General features: G+C 42.7%; 1 protein-coding gene across 1 annotated transcript in view; it reads left to right on the top strand.

The window, feature by feature from the left end:
- LOC141139197 (cytochrome P450 2C5-like) overlaps positions 1-24,994 on the top strand; it is a 39,766-nt gene extending 14,772 nt beyond the window's left edge. Inside the window, exons 5-10 of the mRNA XM_073625116.1 lie at positions 476-636; positions 5,764-5,940; positions 9,067-9,208; positions 13,390-13,574; positions 21,654-21,795; positions 24,501-24,994. Of these exons, the coding sequence (XP_073481217.1) occupies positions 476-636; positions 5,764-5,940; positions 9,067-9,208; positions 13,390-13,574; positions 21,654-21,795; positions 24,501-24,679 (986 nt within the window). The 3' untranslated portion in view covers positions 24,680-24,994. The remainder of the gene's footprint in view (positions 1-475; positions 637-5,763; positions 5,941-9,066; positions 9,209-13,389; positions 13,575-21,653; positions 21,796-24,500) is intronic.
- The last annotated feature ends 291 nt before the right edge of the window (positions 24,995-25,285 follow it).

Here is a 25,285-nt window from a genome sequence, read left to right as displayed (position 1 = left end):
ATAGTTTTGTATTAATTATGTTTAAGTGTTTTTTTCATATGTTCACTATAGTTAAACAATCTTTGATTTACAAATAAACATATGACAAAAGATTCTCAACGCATAATTGGTTAGCTAAAAAGACAGCACAGCAATAAACGCTTCCTTTCATGCACACTGTCTGTCAATGAAACTGTAAATTTCACCTTGAGCTATTGTGTTCTGTAAACAATAGGCCTCCTTTAATAGAAAGCGCCCAGGATGGCTAGCTGCAGTCTTAAATGGAAAGGAAATTTTTTCAATAGCAACAGATGACACCTCATACTCTGTGGTAGTTATAAGTGAAACCAAATTTTAAAAAAACTTCAGTAAACAATATACACAAGGGTATAATTTATACTTACCTCTGTACGTAACTTACAGCTCAATGCCTGTTTTTTTCTCTCTATTTTTTACTAAAAATATTGTTTATTTTGCATTTCTTTTTTCATTTTAGGGAAGCCATTTCTCAATAGGACCATCCTTAATGCTGCAGTGGCTAATATAATAGTTTCCATGCTGCTAAATCACAGGTTTGAATATGACGATCCCACTTTGATACGCCTCATGAACTCTGTTACTGAAAATATAAGACTCAGGGGGAAACCTATGGCCAGGGTAAGCTTCCTTTTTGTTCATATATTTGTGTCTAAGCAAGGCATCTACACCATTACATTTTAGTAAAGCACACAAAAAGATTATTTTAAATGTCAGATATTTTTACATGTCCTGGAGTGGAATGTTGCCATTATGAATATATAGAGATGTTATTATAACTTTATGCCCCTAATCATTAAGGATGAGCTTCAGGTCAAACTCATGGTTGACCTGAACCCAAGTCAAGTCACTTTCAAGAAAAAACTATTATGATCATACGTACAGTGGGGAAAACAATTATTTGATTCCCTGCAGATTTTGTAAGTTTGCCCACTTACACATCGAACCTTAAAGCAGGTGGGCTCCAGCAGCAGAAGACCAAACTGGGTGCCACTCCTGTCAGCTAAGAACAGGAAACTGAGGCTACAATTCACACAGGCTCACCAAAATTGGAAAATAGAAGATTGGAAAAAGGTTGCCTGGTCTGATGAGTCTCTATTTCAGCTGCGACATTCAGATTGTAGGGTCAAAATTTGGCATAAACAACATGAAAGCATGGATCCATCCTGCCTTGTATCAATGGTTCAGGCTGGTGGTGGTGCACTGGTGTGGGGGATATTTGCTTGGCACACTTTGAGCCCCTTAGTACCAATTGAGCATTGTTTAAATGCCATGGCGTACCTAAGTATTGTTGCTGACCAAGTCCATCCCTTTATGTCTACATTGTACCCATCTTATGATGGCTACTTCCAGCAGGATAATGCACCATCTCACAAAGCTCAAATCATCTCAAACTGATTTATTGATGACAATTAGTTCACTGTACTCCAATGGCCTCCACAGTCACCAGATCACAATCTAATAGAGTACATTTGGGGTGTGGTTGAATGGGAGATTCGCATCATGGATGTACAGCTGACAAATCTGCAGCAGCTGCGTGATGCTATCATGTCAATATGGACCAAAACCTCTGAGAAATGTTTCCAACGCCTTGTTGAATCTATGTCACGAAGAATGAAGGCGAGTGTATCTAATAGAGTGGCCGGTGAGTACATATATATATATATATATATATATATATATATATATATATATATATATATTACAGTATCTCACAAAAATGAGTACATCCTTCACATTTTTGTAAATATTTTATTATATCTTTTCATGTGACAACACTGAAGAAATGACACTTTGCTACAATGTAAAGTAGTGAGCGTACAGCTTGTATAACAGTGTAAGTTTTCTGTCCCCTCAAAATAACTCAACACACAGCCATTAATGTCTAAACCGCTCACAACAAAAGTGAGTACACCCCTAAGTAAAACTGTCCAAATTGGGCCCAATTAGCCATTTTCCCTCCCCGGTGTCATGTGACTCGTAATGCAGCGTACACACGGTCGGACTTTTCAACCGGACTGGTCCGACGGACCCTGACGGACCAAATCCGACGGACACTCCGATCGTGTGACGGCTTCACCGGACCTTCAGTATACTTTTCCAGTCGCAAATCTGATGGACTTTAGATTTGGAACATGCTTCAAATCTTTACGTCGTAACTCCGCCAGACCCAGAAATACGCTTGTCTGTATGCTAGTCCGACGGACAAAAAACGACGCTAGGGCAGCTATTGGCTACTGGCTATCAACTTCCTTATTTTAGTCTGGTGTACGTCATCACATACGAATCCGTCAGACTTTGGTGTGATCGTGTGTAGGCAAATCTGTTAGTTAAAAAGTCAGTTGGAAGTCCGTCAAAAGTCCGTCGAAAGTCCGCTGGAAAGTCTGTCGGATCAGTCCGGTCAAAAAGTCCAACCGTGTGTACGTGGCATTAGTGTTATGAGGTCTCAAAAATGATGCACAAGAAAGCCCGCAAATAGTTTGCTGAAGACAAGCAGACTAAGGACATCGATTGCTGGAAACATGTTCTGTGGTCTGATGAGACCAAGATAAACGTATTTGGTTCAGATGGTGTCAAGCGTGTGTGGCGCAACCAGGTGAGGATTACAAAGACAAGTGTGTCTTGCCTACAGTCAAGCATGGTGGTGGGAGTGTCATGGTCTGGGGCTGCATGAGTGCTGCCGGCAATGGGGAGCTACAGTTCATTGAGGGAACCATGAATGCCAACATGTACTGTGACATACTGAAGCAGAGCATGATCCCCTCCCTTTGGAGACTGGGCCACAGGGCAGTATCCGAACATGATAACGACTCCAAACACACCTCCAAGATGACCACTCCCTTGCTAAAGAAGCTGAGGGTAAAGGTGATGAACTGGCCAAGCATGTCTCCAGACCTAAACCCTATTGAGCATCTGTGGGGCATTCTCAAATGGAAGATGGAGGAGCACAAGGTCTCTAACATCCACCAGCTCCATAATGTCACCATGGAGGAGTGGAAGAAGACTCCGGTGGCAACCTGTGAAGCTCTGGTGAACTCCATGCCTAAGTGGGTTTAGGCAGTGCTGGAAAGAAATGGTGGCCATACAAAATATTGACACTTTGGGCCCAATTTGGACATTTTCACTTAGGGGTGTACTCACTTTTGTTGCCAGCGATTTAGACATGAATGGCTGTGTGTTGAGTCATTTTGAGGGGACAGAAAATGTACACTATTATACAAGCTGTACACTACTTTACATTGTAGCAAAGTGTCATTTCTTCAGTGTTATTACATGAAAAGATATAATAAAATATTTACAAAAATGTGAGCGGTGTACTCACTCTTGTGAGATACTGTATATATATATATATATATATATATATATATATATATATATATATATACTGTATATTTACATTTTCATTTATGTTTTCTTTATGCGTTATCCAGTTACCAAAAAATAGTTTTCAACATATATTTGACATAACTAATGTTGCAAATAATTACTGTGGTGCAGACACAAACACACACTACAAGTTCAGCTGCCTTGTATACCTTGCATTGGGCTATTGAAGTGCTGTACCCTTAAGGAGAAAATGGCTACCTCCAGGTGAATCTGCCCTCTGTGCATTGCTATATACAGTATATGCCCTATAGTTGGGACCTCAGATAGTTCAGAGTTAGGGACCACTCTATCTGAGGTGTCTCATTGTGGCACTGTACATTCCACCAGGTACGTGCAGTCAGGGGAGGCAGGTGAGGCAGAGCTTGGCGACCAGCCAAAGTCCTACCCCACCACTGCCTAAAATTTCGGGCTCCTGGGACCTATGGTTCTGGAGATATGGGGCTCCTTGCGCAGCCTGTCAGAAGCTACATACAGAATGGCCAGTTTAAATACAAGCTGGCACACTCTGTTTGCAGCAGACTGAGAGGATGACTTTTTGTCAGAGGCACTGAGCTCAATGGACAGCTTGGAGCCTTGGACCAATGGTAAAACACTATTGGTATAAGCTGTCCAATAAAAATGCTGCAGTGAAGGCTCTCCTCTCACTACAGTGTCATAGAAGGGGACATGTGTCTAAAAGACACGTGCTCCCCTTTGTGTGTGTCATGATGCTGTTGTTGTACCTATTTTTTGATGTTGGATGTTTTTTTACAAAATAAAGCTTTTTCCTTATTTTTGGAGGGCGGTCATTCGCTTTGCTACTGAACCCTAGTGAATAAAATGGTGGTTGTTGCAACTTTTTATGTCACATGGTATTTGCGTAGCAATTTTTCATGAATAAAAAAAAACAAACACAAAAGTTAGCCCAATTTTTTTGTATAATATGAAAGATGACATTACGCCGAGTAAATAGATACACGTGATACTAACATGTCATGCTTTAACCACTTGCTGACCGCCTTCTGCAGATATACTGCGGTAAGGCGGTTTGGCTGCGCAAACCAACGTACCCGTACGTCGATCGCCCCCCCCCTGCGTTTCCTGCGGCAATCAGATTTGCTACAGAAGCGATTGATCTACAGGTCCAGACAAATGATTTCTGGCCTGGACCTGCTGATCGATTCTGGTGAATGAAAAGCCTCTTCTGCCTGTGTAATGTAAACACTGGCAGAGGAAGCCATGTCATCTCCCCTCATGGAGCCATTTTCGGTTCCAACGTGAGAGGAGAAGACATCCACAGTGAGTACACCAAGCACTACACTGACACCAGGACACATAGGCACACTTTTAACCCCCTGATTGCCCCCCACAGTTAACCCTTTCACTCCCTGTCACAGTGTCACCAAGTGCAGTTTTCAGATTTTTCAGTGATCACTTTATTGGTGTCACTTGTGACACTAAACAGCATTAGGGCAGTTAGTAACAGTTAGTGGTAGGTCCAGGTAGGTTTAGGGTACCCCCCATATACTTCCCAATAAAGGTTTAACCCCTTGATAGTCCCCCAGTTAACCCTTTCACTTTCCGTCACAGTGTCACTAATATAGTGTACAGATCTATTTTCTGATCACTGTATTTAGTGTCACGGTGACACTAATTAGCTAGTTAGGTAGCTAGCGGCACCGTTAGTCTTGATCGTCCCAGACACCTGCCAACACCTGCGTTTAGCCCCTCCGCCCAGCCCAGCCCACCCAAAGTGCAGTATCAATAGATTACTCCAAAACGCAGCACACAAAACTGCAGCGTTAGCCGAGTCAGGCCTGATCCCTGCTAGCACTAACAGTTAATTTTTTTGGAGCGATTCAAGCGGTCTCTAACAACCAGGTGCTTTTTTACCTGCGAGTCACACTAGCTGTATCTGTAAATTTAGTGGCCAAAATGTCAAGCAAAAGGTACACTGGTGAAGAGGCCTACAGGATACTGAGCATGACAGATGAGAGCACAGAGGAAGCCTCACTGTCAGAATCACAATCTGATTCAGGCTCACTATACGAACCTCTAATGATGGAGTAGCGGGCCGTGCTAAGGTCAGGCGTACACGACCCCATTCTTTTGTTGCTGAGGTGTAACAACTGCATGGTTCTTGTATGGAGCAGAGAGCCAGTACTAGTGCCGCTCAACCTTCTGGTGAATTGGCAAGCACCAGCGACCTAGTACGTCCTGGTCGTAGACAGACCAGCACTGCAGTATCACTTGGTAACGTGGCGGGTCCCATAGGTGCTTCCAGAGTGTTATTTCATTATGTCAGGTTCACTATCCTTTTGTTTCAAGTGGTATTTATGAAATATGAATTCCCTTTGAGATGACTTCCTCTCTCTTTTTCAGCTGTACGACATGTTCCCTAAATTGTTAGATCCTCTACCAGGAGTCCACAACAAGATTGTTGAAAATGCTGAAAAGCTGAATGATTTTATGAGAGAAACATTTACCAAGCAGAGGAAAGACCTGGACATGGATCATCACAGAAATCTTATTGATGCTTTCTTGACAAAACAGCAAGAGGTGAGGATGAAATGTTTTTGTTTGTATTGCCAGAGAGGGGTTGGGGGGCTGTTACCATACCTGTAAGTGAGGAAATTCCATCTATATAAGTGAGGAGATTAAACAAAATACCTGACTCCAAAAGCTTGATATACTCGGGCATTCCCAAAATATGTGGAGAAGGTGACCTATTTGACCACAGTTTCGCCAGCAGAAAGGTGATGTAGCAGGGAAGTATTTTGCTAGCCTGTAGGGGGTGTATTGCCATCTGTTACTTATTCTAAGTGTCATTTCCCAACACAGTGAGAGGCTTTGTGGATTTCCCTGAAGGCAGACTGCCATTGTTCATCTGTGAAATTGGTGCTCAGGTCTGATTCCCATTTTTTATGTGCTGCTGATTTGTGGAAGGAACGCTTATTCTGGATGAGATTATAAAATACCTTTAGTGTTAAATCTCGGGGATGAGTAGAAATGCCAGACTTTAGGAGGAACATGCATTTCTGGGATAGGATGTGAACTCAAGAAATGCAGTATATGGGTACATGTGAAATGCATGCTATTTGGTAAGTTGTAGAGGATGACATTTTTGATATAAAAAGTCAACATGATTTATGAGGAGAACCACATTTTTTTCTTGAATGAAGAACATAAAATAAATCATACCGAATTGACACAATGTACACTACAGCACTCAATCATTCCTATTTGTCATCACCATGGTTGAATATAATAGTTGAACTGTAATGTACCTGGTGGTGGAGCCTGATGTGTGGCGGTAGGCATCTCTTACACCTCTGGATCAGGAGCCCTGGTTAAGCGACAGGACTGCCAGAGCACAGAGTGGGCACGAGTGCCTGACTGGTCTTCCAATGCAGGTTGCTAATAAGCAGGCTGTATGTTGCTGAAGAGCAGGCTGTGTGTCCCAGCATGGCAGGAAGACAGGCTGGAAACTATACTGGCAGGTAGACTGGAGCAGGAGACTGGCACAGATCAGCAGACTCAGATGCGTGGAAGAAATCTGTAAGCAGGGTAAACTGATAGTTAGATCAAGTACAATGCAGCAGGCAGAAGAGTAGTCAGAGGTCAGGTCAGGTTTGGTAACAACAGGCAGATGTGCGGATAAGCAGAAGGAACAGGCAGAGACTAAATCCAAAAATAAGCCATGGGTCAGTACAGGCAGCATTCAGGCAGAGTCAGATCAAGTCGGTAACAGGAGGTCAACACAGGAACAGATAGCAGATACTCAGGAAACATAGTAGAGCAAATGGCAAAGACCCAAGGCCATAGTGTAGCTTAAATAGTCCGCCTGGCATTTGTGGGTGCCCGTACACCTGTTCTCGAATGTGCAGGCGCCCGAGCACCTGCAAATTGGCCATGGTCCAAGCTTCTAGCCATTCTGTCTCCTGCCACAGGTATGCACCTTTCCTGACGTGATCCTTGTGTGTACAATGTTCATATGTTTGTAAGCACCTTTGTGACCCAGGCTGATGCTCGCTTTTGGGAAATTTGGCACAGCAGGAGGCCTACCAATTATCCACCACTATTATCAAAATTGAGACTCCCAAGAAAGATGAATGACTGCAGTTTTAACCCCTCTTCCCCACAGGCAAAAACATGTATGTTATAGCAAAGAGAACCTGCATAGTTCAAGGGATATTTTTGTTATTTTAGAAGGATTGGTTAGTGGTCGGGTCCTGAGTTTATGGTCAGCTGTCATCTAATGTTGAAAGAGGCTTTAGCCAATTCAGCAGGTTAACCTATGAGGAAGTCCGGTGGAGGAAACATAAGTAGACCAGAAGTTACGTAGTTACGCTGTCCCGGGAGTAACATGGTGGATGTGATGCAAGCTGCGAGTGGGTGGGACACCAGGAATCCGGCTCATTGATGGGCAGCTCAATGACAGCAATTTTATGTTATTTACCGATGACAATCTTTTATATTATGTTTGTAAGTGTTTCTAATGGGGTTTGAATACATTTAAAAGTGATACGATTGCACTTTTGCAACCTATTCTTTTTCATGGTTAACTGTGAGATAAAAAGTTTTAAAACTGGCATTGAATTATGGCAGATGAGAATTGATTAAATATCAGGAGCTAACCATATTAACAAAGCTCATTTTGCTGATCATCTTTATAGTGATGCAAAACTTTCCTGTGACTGAGACCTATTACACTTTGGAAGTGCTAATCACGAGCACATCAAAGTGGAGGATAATTTGTAGTAGATTTGTGGACACTAGTAGTGGAACTTTCGGCACATTTTGCATGTGGCAGATTATACTACACCGGGACTTATTTGAGATTCTCTAAATTTGTTTACACTTTTATATATAACTTTTTATGTTGATATTCACTGATTTAGTATATTATGTGTTATTTTATGTTTTATATGGGTATGTTTTGATGTGTGTATCGCTACCTATGGTCTGTATATTTTGGTTGTTTCAGACACAGTTGGGAGTTTGAATCTAATTTAAAGGAGTATTAACTCTATAATAGTCACAATTTCACAGAGTTTTTTCACATAGTTTATTTGAGTTTTTTCTTTTTTTTAACCTCTTGGGCACAGTAGAATTTTATTTATAGGTTTATATGAGGCTTAAATTGTTTTGACTTTGAAGTTTTATATTTATTTGTATTTTTCCTTTGTATGTATTTTATGGTCCTGATGAAGGGTAAGTGATTTGAGACCCCGAAGCATTAGATATTTTATATAATCATATGATTAAACATTACAGCTACTTGGACCCTTTCCCCATTTGGTTTGGTGCTCCTGTTGTGTTTTTGCAGTTTAAGATATTTATTGCAATGTTCGCCCCTGTAAGGGAAATTTACTTCCTCTCATTGTCCTGTTGTACACTCTCACCAAGGCCTAAAGTTAGGTAAAATGTTCTGAGTTTTCACCAGAATAAGAATCCAATTACAATGGAGAGTTTTTGAATTTCTTATTTTTTTATACAGGACATGAAATAAAGGGAACTCCCCTCCCCACCAAGGGACACAAATTGCAAAAAAAGACAGATGTTTTAACCATTCCCTATTGTACCCAGAACCTAAAATTGGACTTTATTGTGCATGCAACTAATGAAACAAGGGATGAACCAATGATACTTTGACAGGTACTTTGTCTTTTTCCCATTATTTAGGGAAAGCCAGAATCTACACTGTATTTCCATGATGACAACTTAACTGCCTTGGTGACCCAACTGTTTGGTGCTGGAATGGAAACTACATCCACCACTCTAAGATGGAGCCTCCTGATCATGATTAAATACCCAGAAATCCAAAGTAAGAGATATACAATTACTAGTGCCTCTGAGTGTGCTCACATTTTGTTAATTATTTGATCTACCCTTGGCTATTTTAAATTCCCAGCATCCAAAGCCAATACGGTCTCGCTCAATTATATGAAGGTAACAGGCACCCTACAGATTTACCAACTGCATGGTAGTTTTTTTTCACCAAGGTTTTATATATTTTAGAAAGAATAACTAGACATGTTTGGTAAGGTGGGCAAAAAGAACCAAGGCTCCTCATACTCCAGTAACCATATGAAGTACATCCATCAAAAAGACTGAAAACAGAGGGTTTTGTCCTCATTTTAGGATGGTAGAAAGATACTTGTGTTGTGGCTCCCTAAACCATACTACATATAAGCCACTCATCCCATGGATTGGCCAACTTGCCTGAAACAGCCAGGTGCAGGTTAATATAAATAGCTCTATAATATTAGGCTGTTTCTGTACTATAAGAAATCCAACATTATTCATGCACAGTAAGCCAAGGGGTATAAAGGAATGATTTGCATTGCTTTACTAACTATACTAAAATTAGGAACTATGTTGTTACCCTCTCAATCCCCAGATAGAAAGGCCTTGTGCCTTTCATATCCTTTTTGTTTGAACTGTTCCTGTTAAAAAAACATAATGACAAGTTGATAACATAAATGACTGAAAATGCAAAAAAAAAAAAAAAACTGTGGCCCACTGCCTCCCTAAAACCCCATTAAATTATTTTGCTTATTCCTAATCACCATGTATCAGTGTTTCTTCCATGATTTTTCTATATAGAACAAGTCTATAGTATTAGGCTGTGTCTGTATTATAAGTCAGGCATTTTTCATGCACAGCAAGCCAAGGGGTATAAAGGAATGACCGTATTTATTGGCGTATAACATGCACCTTTTTCCCCTTAAAATCAGGGAAAAATCGTGGGTAAATGTTATATGCCGATCCCCACTGTCTCTGAGGGGAAGAGAAGCGCCGCCAACATAGGCCGAGCCGAGCTGAGTGTACTGTGTACTCGGCTAGGCTCGGCTCGGCTCTGCTCGCAGTCACGCCCAGTCCCGCCTCCTAGCATTTACATCTCGCCATTGGACCGGTGTTGTGTCAATTATAGGAGGCGGGCCAAGGGGCGGGACTGGGCAGGACTGCGAGACGAGCCGAGAGGAGCCGAGGACACGGGACATCCGGCTCTGTCTATCTCGATGCCACAATTTAAAAAACAATCATGCTGCAATTTTGTACAAGGCTGCAGATGGACACTTTTGGGCATGGCTGAAGATGGACACTGTTCATTCTGAAATGATGGGCAAGGCTGCAGATGGACACAGACCATTCTGCAATGATGGGCAAGGCTGCAGATGGACACTGACCATTCTGTAATGATGGGCAAGGCTGCAGATGGACACTGTTCATTCTGCAATGATGGACAAGGCTGCAGATGCACACTGACCATTCTGCAATGATGGGCAAGGCTGCAGATGGACACTGACCATTCTGCAATGATGGGCAAGGCTGCAGATGGACACAGACCATTCTGCAATGATGGGCAAGGCTGCAGATGGACACAGACCATTCTGCAATGATGGGCAAGGCTGCAGATGGACACTGATAAGGCTGCAATGATGGGCACTTAAAATGTTTTCCTTAAACTTCCCTCCTAAAAGTTTTTTTTCTTAAACTTCCCTCCTAAACTTGTAGTGCATGTTATATGCCGACGCTTGTTATACGCCGATATATACGGTATTTACACTGCTCTGCCAACTATCCTAAAATGGGGAACAATCTTAATACCCTCTTAATCTCCAGCCAGGAGGGTCTTTTGCCTTTTGTAAACCTTTTGTTTGAACTGTTAAATATGTTTACAGTGTTTAAAAAAAATAATAATGACAACATAAATGAATTACTGCAATTGCAAAAATAAATAAATAAATAAATAAATAAATGAATTAATTGTTTAAATAAACCCTGTGGCCCACTGCCTCCTTAAAACCACCTTAAATTATTTCAATCATCCCTAATCACCATCTACCATTGTTCCTTCCATGATTTCTCTTATGCTGGTGTCCTCTGAATTGTGTTTCAAATGTCCTCAGGCACTCACAAACCATCAAGGTTTTTAAGCACACTATTAAGATTGAATAAGACAACTTCACTCATGTCATCTCATCTACCCAAATTCTCTCTGCCTCAGGATTTTATTACAATTTATATTTCTTTAAATATATATTTTCTTTTATATTTCTAATACTCCTTCTACCCCTTTTTACTCATCTATTGCCTTTTTTGGTTATGTGTTTTATGGGCTGGGTTCTCATTTTTATAATTGTAATGCCCCATACACACGGTCGGACATTGATCGGACATTCCGACAACAAAATCCTAGGATTTTTTTTTTGATCAATGTTGGCTCAAACTTGTCTTTCATACACACGGTCACACAAAGTTGTCGGAAAATCCGTTCATTCTGAACGCGGTGACGTAAAACACGTACGTCTGGACTATAAACGGGGCAGTAGCCAATAGCTTTCATCTCTTTATTTATTCTGAGCATGCGTGGCACTTTGTGCGTCGGATTTGTGTACACACAATCAGAAATTCCGACAACAGATTTTGTTGTCGGAAAATTTTATAGCAAGCTCTCAAACTTTGTGTGTCGGAAAATCCGATGGAAAATGTGTGATGGAGCCTACACACGGTCGGAATTTCCGACAACAAGGTCCTATCACACATTTTCCATCGGAAAATCCGACCGTGTGTACGGAGCATTAGTGTTATGTATAATATAATAAAACAATTTCCCAGCACTGATGTCAGCGAGCCAGCAAAAAATAGCTACACTGTTTCAAGTATTTATGTGAAAAACAGAGGTTTTTGTTGCACACATCTGCAAATATATATTGAAGCCACCCCACCCCCCCACCACCCTAACTCCAGTTTAACATACAGTAGCTCCTATTTTAGAATATATATATAGCAATTGATAAATTGAGGGAAAATATGCCTAGAGGTAGCTCAGGACACATTCGAAGCTCAGCAAAGCTCAATAGTAGCTAATCCAGCAAGAAAAAAAAAAAAAAGGAAACTTCCCCAAAAAAATGTATAGGTAGCTTTTTAGGCATCTTTCATGCAGGTGTATTTTTCCCAAATGTAAATCCCAGGTGCTGTATACTGCCGGCCATAAATATATGCCTGTGCTCACATAAATATGAACATAGCATTTGCAAAAAATAGTTCTATTATTTGCACATGCCTTTGCATTATATGCATTTTTTTTTGTATTATTGTTATATGGGTCAGGCAACACACTGACACCTTGGCAGCCATTGTGTTATGTGCTGGGTGTTCAGTGTGCCCCTGTACCTTTAAGAAGGGGTGGGCTCCCCTCAGTCCATCTGCCCTCCATCTATCCATCAGAATGCATGTGCTTCCATTGTGGAGTCATTCATAAGCTAGTGATAGGACTAGAGATACCAGGGTGCCTTGGTGGGACCTGTAGCTTAGGCATGTATTTGCAAATGTGTGCAGACTAAACCCCTGTTTTTAACGCATACTGTTAGACAGGTTGATTTGGTTGTCCACGGGTTGGTCGGTAAGTGAGCTTGGAGTTTTCCTTGGATTTTTCCTTGGCTTTTTTTTTAACATATGTTGTCTTCCAATGCTACTTGCCTCAATGGCCAGTAATAGGTGGGGGCAGTGGCTTCTTTTTTTTACATTATATGCATGTTTACATGAGCACCAGCATATACACAAGTAGGGCCATACACAGCCATTCATGTCTATGAGTAGCTGTATGCAGCACCTGGGATTTCCGGCCAAGGGAAAAAGGCCAGCATTTATATGTCATGGGCTCTGGCAAGAGGCATTAAAGAAAGTAAGTGCACATGGAAAGAACATTTCATAGAAACATACAATCCAAAAAAATTCCAGCACGCATATCTGCTAGCTGGCAAAAAAAAATAAATATTGATAATAATAAATCTATACAATTTTCATTAAAATTAGGTCTTTGTTTGTTAGATTCTAAAATTTATATAGAAACCAGCCGGCCCTCTTGTTTTTTTTGTACTGTACTATGTAGGTGATGGTGGTATTGATGTCACTGATATCCTTATGTTGTAAACCGCTGCAGAAGAGATTGTAAGTATAAAAACTAATACTGATGATTTATTTTTGAATATCCAACAGAAAAAGTGCAAAAAGAAATTGAGAAAGTTATAGGCACGGCTCAACCTAAGATAGAGCACAGGAAGCACATGCCCTATACAGATGCTGTTGTGTGTGAGGTTCAGCGCTTTGGTGATATCGCTCCAACTAGCCTTCCACATGCAACGGCTTGTGATCTCACATTCAGAGGCTATTTTATTCCAAAGGTGAGTGATTCAATAAAAATCTGTGTATGCATGTCTTTGCATACTGTATATTTTCTGCAACGTGGAACAGGTGGTATTTCTGTTTCAGGGAAGGTACCGCACAACACAGTTTCTTTGAGTTGATTACTTGTCCCACATATTCGTATATTTTAACGTCCATTATTAACCAACATAAGCTTCACTTCAGCAGTAAAAGCAAAGAAACAAAGCCCTATATAATTCAGAACATACATCAGTCCGTATAGAAGGTTTCCAATCCTGAACAAACTCACAGTTTGAAAGGTGAAACCTCCACGTGTTCTTGCACAAGGCTTTTATAAGTCCTTCTATAGCAAGCTTGGTGACCTGGCAGGTAGACTTGTAGACTGGGGTGGCCAGGATGCGGACCTATTCAATGTTTTCTGCAGCCTGAACTCCAGGCTCAACTGAGGATTTTTTTTATCAGCCTATTAAAGGCAAATTGACCCTCACCAGGCTAGCTTGGAGCCCACAACCATTTTGAGCAGCATTTTGCATTTTGAGCACCAAATATCTTCCATCTACCACCTTGTCCGGTGTCCGCCATTTTGGCACAGACTTTGTCACTATATACTGTACTGTATATACAGTAATAGATTGGGTAATAGATTGTGATAGGATCCCTGTTTGTGCCAGTGCATGTAATACATGTGTAGCACAACTCCTAAAGGGGCAGCTGGAAAATAACTGTCCCTAGAGGTTACCCAGACCTTGCAATCCTTCCAACACTTCTGACACCCTGGGTTCTGACATAATGCAAAGCGAGAATACAAATGCAAGACACCAAAGAAATAACAGGGATTGCAAATTATATTTTACTATATACTCTTGGGTTAACAAGGGAAAGAAGAATGTAAAATGTGGATATTCCCCGAATTGCTAATTTAGCAGAGTTACAGAGATATGCAATGAAATAGCAACAGTGAACCTGGCGGTAAAAGCCAATAACTCTTATGCCGCGTACACATGGTCGGATTTTCCGACGGGAAATGTTGGATGTGAGCTTGTTGTCGGAAAGTCTGACAGTGTGTATGCTCCATTGAACATTTGCTGTTGGACTTTCCGCCAACAAATGTTGGCTAGCAGGTTCTCAAACTTTCCGCCAACAAAACTTTGCTGTCGGAAAGTCCAATCATGTGTACACAAGTTCGTGCACAAAAGTCCACGCATGCTCAGAAGCAGAAGTGGCCGGTCTTGTAAACTAGCGTTCATAATGGAGAATTAACATCCGTGACGTCGCAAATTAGGAAATCTCCAAATGCAGCGCACAATTCTCTTCTTCTTTAATAAGATAATAATGAAGCAGCTTTGCTGGTGATACTGAAGGAGTTATTGCAAACAAATTTTCAAAGGCTATTTTTTTCAAGTGATAATAATAATAATAATAATAATAGCGCAAAATAAAAAAACACAAAAAGAAAAGCGCGAATCAACACACACCAAACTTCTACTAACACGAAATTAGCAGAAGGAGCCCAAAGGGTGGTGCTAAAGAGCTGAAAAACCACGTAGTACGTCTAGTACGTCACTATGTTCGTAATTGTTGGTCAACATTTGTGTGACCGTGTGTATGCAAGACAAGTTTGAGCCAACACCCTTCGAACAAAATTCCATGGTTTTGTTGTCGGAAAGTCCGATCGTGTGTACGGGGCATTAGGCTTCATGTAGACAGGATGTTTGAAAACCTCTTCTGAACGATGGAACTTTACAAATAGTAACCAACGTTTAAAAATGTCCCTTTTGCCACTTTTACATGCAGTTTATGCGCGTTTGGCTGTGTTCATGAGCATTTTCGTAACAGATTGTACTGATCAGTATACCCTCCAAAATGCCCCCTCTCTCTTTCTCTCTCTCTCTCTCTCCCTCTCCCCCTCTCTCTCCCTCCCTCTCTCTCTCTCTCCCTCCCTCTCTCTCTCTCTCTCCCTCTCTCTCTCTCCCTCTCTCCCCTCTCTCTCTGCCCCCCTCTCCCTACCTCCCTCCCTCCCTCTCTCCCTCTCTTCCTCTGTCCCTCTCTCTCCTTCTCCTCCCCCCTCTCTCTTCTCTCTCCCCCTTTCTCTATCTCTCTCTCTCTTTTTCTCCCTCTCTCCCCTCTCCCTCCCCCCTCTGTCTCACCCTCCCTCTCGCCCTCTGTATCTCCCTCTCTCCCCCTCTCTCTCTCCCCCCCCCCTCTCTCTCCCCCCTCTCTCTCTCCCCCTCTCTCTCCCCCTCTTTCTCTCTCTCTCTCTCTCTCTCTCTCTCTCTCTCTCTCTCTCTCTCTCTCCCCCCTCTCCTTCCTCTCTCCCCCCTCTCTCTTTCCCCTCTCGTCCTCTCCCTCTCCCCCCCTCTCTTCCTCTATCTCTCCCCCTCTCTCTCTACCCCTCCCCCTCTATCTCACCCTCTCTCTATCTGCACTCTCTCTCTCTTCCTCTCTCTCTCTTTCTCCCTCCCCCTCTCCCTCTCCCACTCTCCCTCCCTCTCATCCTCTCCCCCCTCTTTCTTTCTCCCTATCCCTCTCTCTCCCCTCCTCTCTCCCTCTTTCTCTCTCCCTCTCTCTTTCTCTCACACCCCCTCTCTCTCTCCCTAAGTGAACGTGGCCCCAAATAGCCACACTGCTGATGAGAGGCCGGTGTCTGAGGATCTGCCCTTTGGGATAAGGCTCACTCACAGAAAATCCCTCCATGCCTTTTAGGCCACGTCCCTCACTTACACTGGCCAGGGGAGCATAGGCTCTTGCTCCTGCAGCTGTAGATCCTGTGTCCCAAGAGAGCGAGCCCCTCCACAGACAGTTCTATTTATCTGTTCAACCAAAATTTTTTTCTCTCTCCAGGCAGCTGGAATTTTTAGCTTGCACCAGCTTTAGATTTATTGAAATCCCAGTTTTCCAGACTACATGTCCCACAATCACCTGCTTTCAGTAGTGGTCTCTCTCTCTCTCTTTGCAATCAGGAAATTATGTCATAATCGCAATGCTTAGTAATGGGCGAATGGTTCGGGCCAAACATCAGTTCGGCCCCGAACATCACTCATTTGGGTGTTTGCCTTGCGCCTGACCAGCTGTCAGGTGCATTGCTTCAGGCAATCGGGGCTTGCAATGCACTGAGCCTCCTGAAAATTCCTCGAACACCTGAATTTGCAGTGCGCTCAGTGCACTGAAAGCCCTGATTGCCTGAAGCAATGCACCTGACCGCTGGTCAGGTGTAAGGCTATGCCCAATCAGGGCACAGAGCACTTTGAGAGCCCTGATTGGACAAAGTCATCGTGACTTTGCCTAATCATGGCTCAGTGCTCATAGTCCCACCCCACACTATAAAAAGTTCCTTCCCACAGAACCTTTTGCAGTGTGCAATTGGAGATTTGATAGCAAGTAGGGATGAGCTGAACACCCCCCGGTTCAGTTCGCAGCAGAACATGCGAACAGGCAAAAAATTTGAGCGAAAACGCGAACACTGTTAAAGTCAATGGGACATGAAAGTGCTAATTTTAAAGGCTTCTATGCAAGTTATTGCCATAAAAAGTGTATGGAGACCTGGGTCCTGCCCCTGGGGACTGTATTAATGCAAATTTTTTTTTAAAACGGCTGTTTTTTCAGGAGTGATTTTAATAATGCTGAAAGTGAAACAATAAAAATATCATGCGTGCAGACTAAACCCCTTTTTTTAACGCTTACTGTTAGATAGGTCAATTTGGTTGTCTGCAAGCTGGTGGTAAGTAGACTTTGGCTTTTCCCTGGGCATTCCCCAGACACTTGTTGGTACCTGTTTTAGCCTCCCAAAGCTGCTTACTGCGATAGCCAGCTATAAATGAGAGTGGTGGCAAGTTTGTGTTATCACGTGAGTGTTTGTATTGGTCCAGCAGTGCACCAACACCTTTGCAGCCATTGTGCTATTGCTGGGTGTTTGGTGTGCTCCTTTACCTTTAAGGAGGGGTGGGCTCCCCTCCAGCCACCTGCTCTCATTCATCCATTAAATGCATGTGCCTCCACTGTGGGGACACTCATACTTTAGTGTTAGGACCACAGATACAAGGGTGCCGTGACGTGGCTCTGTGGCTCACGCATGCGTTTACAAATGCGTGCGGACTAAACCCCTTTTTTAACGCTTACTGTTAGATAGGTCAATTTGGTTGTCTGCAAGCTGGTGGTAAGTAGACTTTGGCTTTTTCCTGGGCATTCCCCAGACACTTGTTGGTACCTGTTTTAGCCTGCCAAAGCTGCTTACTGCGATAGCCAGCTTTAAATGAGAGTGGTGGCAAGTTTGTGTTATCACGTGAGTGTTTGTATTGGTCCAGCAGTGCACCAACACCTTTGCAGCCATTGTGCTATTGCTGGGTGTTTGGTGTGCTCCTGTACCTTTAAGGAGGGGTGGGCTCCCCTCCAGCCACCTGCTCTCATTTATCCATTAAATGCATGTGCCTCCACTGTGGGGACACTCATACTTTAGTGTTAGGACCACAGATACAAGGGTGCCGTGACGTGACTCTGTGGCTCACGCATGCGTTTGCAAATGCGTGCGGACTAAACCCCTTTTTTAACGCTTACTGTTAGATAGGTCAATTTGGTTGTCTGCAAGCTGGTGGTAAGTAGACTTTGGCTTTTTCCTGGGCATTCCCCAGACACTTGTTGGTAATAAAAATATCATGCCTGGGGGTCCTCTTAGTCTGCCCATAAAGTAGCACATCTTTCCCATGTACATAGCAGTACTATAGCAAAATTATATTTCTGAAGGAAAAAATGTCATTTAAAACTGCTCACAGCTGTAATGTATTGTCGGATCCCGGCACTATAGATAAAAATCATAAAAACAAAGGTGTGGGTCCCCCCCGTCCATTACCAGGCCCTTCAGGTCTGGTCTGGATATTAAGGGGAACCCTGCACCAAAATAAAAAAAATGGTTTGGGGGTCCCCCCAAAATCCATACCAGGCCCTTCAGGTCCGGTATGCATTTTAAGGTGAACCCCGCCAAAATTAAAAAAAAATGCCGTGGGCCCCCCAAAATCCATACCAGACCTTTATCTGAGCATGCTTCCTGGTAGGCCGCAGGAAAAGCTCCTGAACTGTACCAGGCCTCACATGACGTCAGAAGGGGGCAGGGTCATCTGGTTATGTCACTGGGTGGCCCTGCCTCAGCTATATAACAGCTGTCATCACGAAAAGTCTGCAGTCGGTGGGACGCCTCCCATGGAGGCGGAGTTTTTCCTTTTTTTTCTCAGGACCGTTGGCCCTGTGATTGAAGATGGATTTACATTGTGGGACACTTTTGTTTTTTATTTTTTAATAAAGGAATTGTCCAAAACTGTCTCCTGTCATTTTTACTTTTTTGACACTTTTTTTGGTGAATCGGTAGGGGTACAATGTACCCCATAGCCATTCACATAGGGGGGGCTGGGATCTGGGGGCCCCCTTGTTGAAGGGGGCTTCCACATTCCGATAAGCCCCTGCCCGCAGACCCCTAAAGGTAAGGGTTGTGGGGAAGAGTCCCTTGTCTCCATCAACATGGGGACAAGGTGTTTAGGGGGACCCCAAAGCACCCTCCCCATGTTGAGGGCATGTGGCCTGGTACAGTTCAGGAGGGGGATCTGCTTTCTCGCCCCCCCCTTTTCCTGTGGCCTGCCAGGTTGCATGCTTGGATAAGGGTCTGGTATGGATTTTGGAGGGACCCCCACGCCATTTTTTTTATTTTGGCGTGGGGTTCCCCCAAAATCCATATCAGACCTGAAGGGCCTGGTATGGATTTTGGCGGGGGACCCCCACACCATTTTGTTTTTTCATTTTGGCGCAGGGTTCCCCTTAAAATGAATACCAGACTTGAAGGGCCTGGTATGGATTTTTAGGGGGGACCCCCACGCCATTTTTTTTTATTATGTCGCGGGTGCCCCTTAAAATCCATACCAGACCTGAAGGGTAATGGACTGGGGGGGACTCACGCTGTTTTTTTCAATGATTTTTATGTATATTGCCGGGATCCGAAGAGGAGATGATGGACTGGCTTACTAAACCATACTCATCCTCCTCATCCTTTATCACCCAAGCTGACACTAGTTCACAGTCCACTGCAGCTGCCAGAGTGGCTTATTTTTCCTCTTTGTCCACAGATACTCCTGCCATAACCCCACCATCATGCACGGAGGAGTCAGCTGAATAATTTGACCACAGTGTTAGCCACTTGCTTCTTGAGAGTGCACAGCCATTACTTGATTCTGATGATGGTTTTGGGGTTGAGGAAAGGAGTAACATGAGCCTACGGAAAGGGGATAAACAACAAATTGGAAGTCAAGTTCCCCCAGCGTATTGCCAAGTTGGCTCCAGTGATGAGGATGGAGGGGATAATGATTACCTAAGTTGGCACCTCCTACTTAGGTGCCTGATAGAGGAGAGTGAGGGGGGAAGTAACAACCCCAATGAGTCAGGATGTCTTCCATGTAACAGAAGGGAACAGCCACCCTATTCCATCAGATTGTAGAGCTCTTATCTCCCTGCCCACTATCCAGAGCTCAGCTGTGTGACATAAATTTTAAGAGCAGAGTCCAATCCTTCATTTGCCAAAGATAACTGTGAAGGGTTATGGTGTGAAGGCACCACCAACACCCAAGGCCCAATTTTTCCACACCTGTTACTTCAATCCAAAGTCTGCGAAAGAGACACCAGACTTTATCTAAAATAAATTCTTAATCTCAGCCTGAGTGTACTATAACTTGGTGTCTTCACATAAAGCTTGCTCACTGTGGTGCAAAACTTTGTTATTTCCATCCAAAGTCTGCCAAAGAGACACCAGAATGTATCCAAAAAATGTCTAATCTTGTTCTGATTGCACTAAATTGTGGCCTCAACATACAGACTGCCTCTCCAAGCTGTTGTTTACAAAATAAAGAAAGCTTGGTGGGAAAATCAATTGAAATGACTTTTTTTTATATATGTCAGTTTTGCTGCAGCAGGTTCTATACACGGTACAGATGGACCGCTTTACAGGCAGACTAAGAGGATCCCCCAGGCACTATAGTTAAAGGAATTTTTCATTTTTATTGTTTCACTTTAAGCATCATTAAAATCACTGCTTATTTAAAAACAATATTTTTTAAAAGTTTTTTTCATATTGATACATGTCCCCCAGGGCAGGCTTTGGTTTTTCGAGTTTGAGTCCAATAGACTTTAATAGGGTTCTGGTCCAAACTTTTTCCCTGTTTGGGAGCTCTGGTGTGGAACAGAACCCTGGGGTGTTCGGTCCATTACCACTCATGCTGGGCACTAGAGGGAACAAAGCTCAATGCAATCTTCGTTAAGGAATATCCCATGATGACAAAAGCGATATAGCCAGCACTTGGCTACATGTGATACTTGGAGAGCCAGTTTTGGCAGAAAAGGGGTGCCTGATTTCTTACAATGAAGGATTTTAGGCAAGCACAGGTGAGTTTGGCCCACAAAGAGGAGACTGATGGATGTCTGAGCCTCAGTGCAATAGATGTGTCCAGGCTCAGACATCAGTTCTTAACCCCAGGTAACCGGTTGGTGTGCATATTGATAGATACTGTACATACAGTAGATGGCTTTCTGTCAGCCTTTTGCTACTTTGTACAGGCTTAGGGGCTGCCACCATTCGCATACCTCTCATCCCAGCCACAAGAATCTACTGATTTTTGCCACTGGAATCTGGTGTATGCGTATAATTGCTCATGTAAAGGAGGCCTAAGAGAAAGTTTTAGATTGCCCATTACCAGAACACAAAAGCATACAACTTTAGGCACCTAAGACAACCCACAAAATACCTCTCCTCTTCCTTAGTCCCAGTCAGACTTATCGTGGCCACAAATGTATTAAGATGTTCATTTAATTAATAATTCAGTGTGACTAAACTAATCAAATTGAAAGAAAATCACAAACCAAAGATATTCTATTCAAACAATTTAGTGAGCTCTTGATCAATTTGAGCTTAAAGTCAATTAGCCATGGTGGAATCCTATAAATTGTTCCTGATTGATCAAACAAATGTCTGTGTGTTAAGTAATAGTGAAATGCTGTATACTGTACATTATGGGTTTTTTTTGTTTTTTTTTTATTAAAGTCTAGTTTGTAACTTTTTTTCCTTCTAGGGATTCACTATTATGCCATTGCTGTCCTCCGTATTGAAAGACAAAGCTTACTTCGCAAAGCCTGATGAGTTTTACCCAGAACATTTTCTCGATGCTGATGGGAATTTCAAGAAGAACGAAGCATTCATACCCTTCTCAGCTGGTAATTTAAAACAGAGTTTCCAGACAGAACTGTAGGTGGACAAAATATAGGATTTGTCATTTCTAACCTGTGTTTAAAATGTGCAGTCTTTGGAGCTGTCTTTATACTGGCTTCTCTACCTAACAAGTCGGTAGAGTAAGTACAAAGGGCTGAAGTTCAGGTTTTTTTGACTGCCTGGTTGTTCCAGGTCACTCATTAGGTAGTGAAACAAGGATGACAGTCCTGGAACCCGCACAATCCAGCACCTTGTTCAGCATATATTTAAATAAGCATGGCCTTTCAACCCATGGCAGCTATCTGTTTGGTTATCTCTCCTTTAAGAAGTGTTTGGATATAGTCAAACCTTGCCTGTGGTAGCACATACACCAGAATGGCCTATCCAATGGCACATTTAAATCTGTCATTTGGCCCAGAGTACAACTGAACTGTGAATATTTACTATATACAATAAGGGAAAAAAAGTATTTGATCCCCTGCTGATTTTGCCCACTGAGAAAGAAATGATCAGTCTATAATTTTAATGGTAGGTGAGAGACAGAATAGCAACATATCCAGAAAAAGACATTTCAAAAAAGTTTATAAATTGATTTCCATTTTAATGAGTGAAATAAGTATTTGACCCCTTCGCAAAACATGACTTAGTACTTGGTGGCAAAACCCTTCTTGGCAATCACAAAGGTCAGATGTTTCTTGTGGTTGGCCACCAGGTTTGCACACATCTCAGGAGGGATTTTGTCCCACTCCTCTTTGCAGATCCTCTCCAAGTCATTAAGGTTTTGAGGCTGACGTTTGGTAACTCGAACCTTCAGCTCCCTCCACATATTTTCTATGGGACTAAGGTCTGGAGACTGGCTAGGCCAGTCCAGGACCTTAATGTGCTTCTTCTTGAGCCACTCCTTTGTTGCCTTGGCCGTGTGTTTTGGGTCATTGTCATGCTGGAATACCCATCCACTGTCCATTTTCAATGTCTTGGCTGAGGAAAGGACGTTCTCACCCAAGATTTGACAGTACTTGTTCCCGTCCATAGTCCCTTTAATGCAGTGAAGTTGTCCTGTCCCCTAAGCAGAAACACACCCCCAAAGCATAATGTTTCCACCTCCATGTTTGATGGTGGGGATGGTATTCTTGGGGTCATGGACAGCATTCCTCCTCCTCCAAACACAGCAAGTTGAGTGGATGCCAAAGCGCTTGATTTTGGTCTCATCTGACCACAACACTTTAACCCAGTTCTCTGAATTATTCAGATATTCCTTAGCAAACTTCAGACAGGCCTGTACATGTGCTTTCTTGAACAGGCACTGCAAGATTTCAGTTCTTCACAGCGTAGTGTGTTACCAATTGTTTTCTTGGTGACTATAGTCCCAGCTGCCTTGAGATCATTGACAATATTCTCAATGTGTAGTTTTGGGCTGATTCCTCACCATTCCCATGATCATTGAAACTCCACAAGGTGAGATCTTGCATTGAGTCCCAGATCGAGGGAGAATGACAGTTATTTTGTGTTTCTTCCATTTGCGAATAATCACACCAACTGTTGTCACCCCCCTCACCAAGCTGCTTGGCGATGGTCTTGTAGCCCATTCCAACCTTGTGTAGGTCTACAATCTTGTCCCGGACATCCTTGGACAGCTCTTTGGTCTTGGCCAGGCCATGGTGGAGAGATCGGAATCTGATTGATTGCTTCTGTGGACAGGTGTCATTTATACAGGTAACAAGCTGAAATTAGGAGCACTTCCTTTAAGAGATTGCTCCTAATTTCAGCTCGTTACCTGTATAGAGGACACCAGGGAGCCAGAAATCTTGCTCATTGAGAGGGGAACAAATACTTATTTCACTTATTAAAATGCAAATCAATTTAGAACATTTCTGAAATGCATTTTTCTGGATATTGTTGTTGTTATTCTGTCTCTTACTGTTAAAACCTACCATTAAAATTATAGACTGATCATTTCTTTGTCAGTGGGCAAACGTACAAAATCAGCAGGTGATCAAATACTTTTTTCCTCACTGTATGTAAAAATTGAGCTTGATCCCACTCCCTTTAAGCCTCCATATTGGTCACGGGAGGCTGGCCAAAAGGGAGGATCCAGATGTGTGATGTCAAGGTACAAGCTCAATTTGACATTAAAAGTCAGGATTTTTATGTAACCTCAGCTGCTTATATTTTGTATTTATTCTTATGCCCTGTACACACGGTCGGATTTTCCGACGGAAAATGTGCAATAGGACCTTGTTGTCGGAAATTCCGACCGTGTGTGGGCTCCATCACACATTTTCCATCGGAATTTACGACACACAAAGTTTGAGAGCAGGCCATAAAATTTTCCGACAACAAAATTCGTTGTCGGAAATTCCGATCGTGTGTACACAAATCCGACGCACAAAGTGCTACGCATGCTCAGAATACATTAAGAGACGAAAGCTATTGGCTACTTCCCCGTTTATAGTCTAGACGTACATGTTTTAAGTCACCGCGTTCAGAACGATCAGATTTTCCGATAACTTTGTGTGACCGTGTGTATGCAAGACAAGTTTGAGCCAACATCCGTTGGAAAAAATCCATGGATTTTGTTGTCGGAATGTCCGATCAATGTCTGACCGTGTGTACAGGGCATTAGTGTGCCCAGCATGAAGTAGACATTCTAAGGCTTGAGATGTTGATCAGAAATTCTTTCAATAAGCCTTTTATTCATATTTTTTTTCAGGCAAGAGAAGTTGTGCCGGGGAAAGTTTGGCCAAAATGGAGCTGTTCCTCTTCTTTACCACACTGCTGCAAAACTTCACCTTCCAGGCTCCACCCGGCACTGTTGTGGATCTCACTCCTGCACTGGGGTCTACAAATGCTCCTTTGCCTCAGGAAATATGTGCTATACCACGCAACTAAAATCTTCCTCCAAGATTGTTTTCCTCCAAGATTGTTTCTGCAATATTGCTGTGCATTACCAGCAAAGGTTTTTGGGAAAGATGATTATAGCTACTGACTGTTGTACTGGTACGGCATATCTGGACACACCTCAGAAGCCAGGTGCCTGTACTGTGCTTAGAAAGCACCAGCTTATGCCTAACCTAACTGATGGTTGACCAAAGGTCACACAGAAAATAGTAATGAATTTAAGAAACAGAAACATCTTAACAACTTAAAAAGTACACTTTAGCAGATATATTAATTTCAACACATTGATTCATTTTACAGCTACTTCTACCAGACCTTGTACCATAATTTGATTCCCTATTCTTTCCTTCCCCCTCGCAGTTTAGGTGATTTTTTATATCTGGTTTTATTATGAGAATGTTCTTTTGATGATAGCAGTCTCACTATCCCACTGATGATTTACCACCTTGTGGGACAGGAATTTAAGACCAGCAGAGTTAGGCCCCTTTGACCCTGGCTGTCCGATCAGGTCTGTCTGTCAGTTTTTCAGGTGGACCTGACTGTACCCTCCAGTCTCTTCTATGGAGCAGCGGATGTTAGCATACACAGGACACCCCT

The sequence above is a fragment of the Aquarana catesbeiana genome, linkage group LG04 (genome assembly GCF_042186555.1).
Source record: "Aquarana catesbeiana isolate 2022-GZ linkage group LG04, ASM4218655v1, whole genome shotgun sequence".
Classification (NCBI taxonomy): domain Eukaryota; kingdom Metazoa; phylum Chordata; class Amphibia; order Anura; family Ranidae; genus Aquarana; species Aquarana catesbeiana.
The sequence above is the reverse complement of the archived record's forward strand: the minus strand, read 5'-3'. Positions and strand labels throughout refer to the sequence as shown.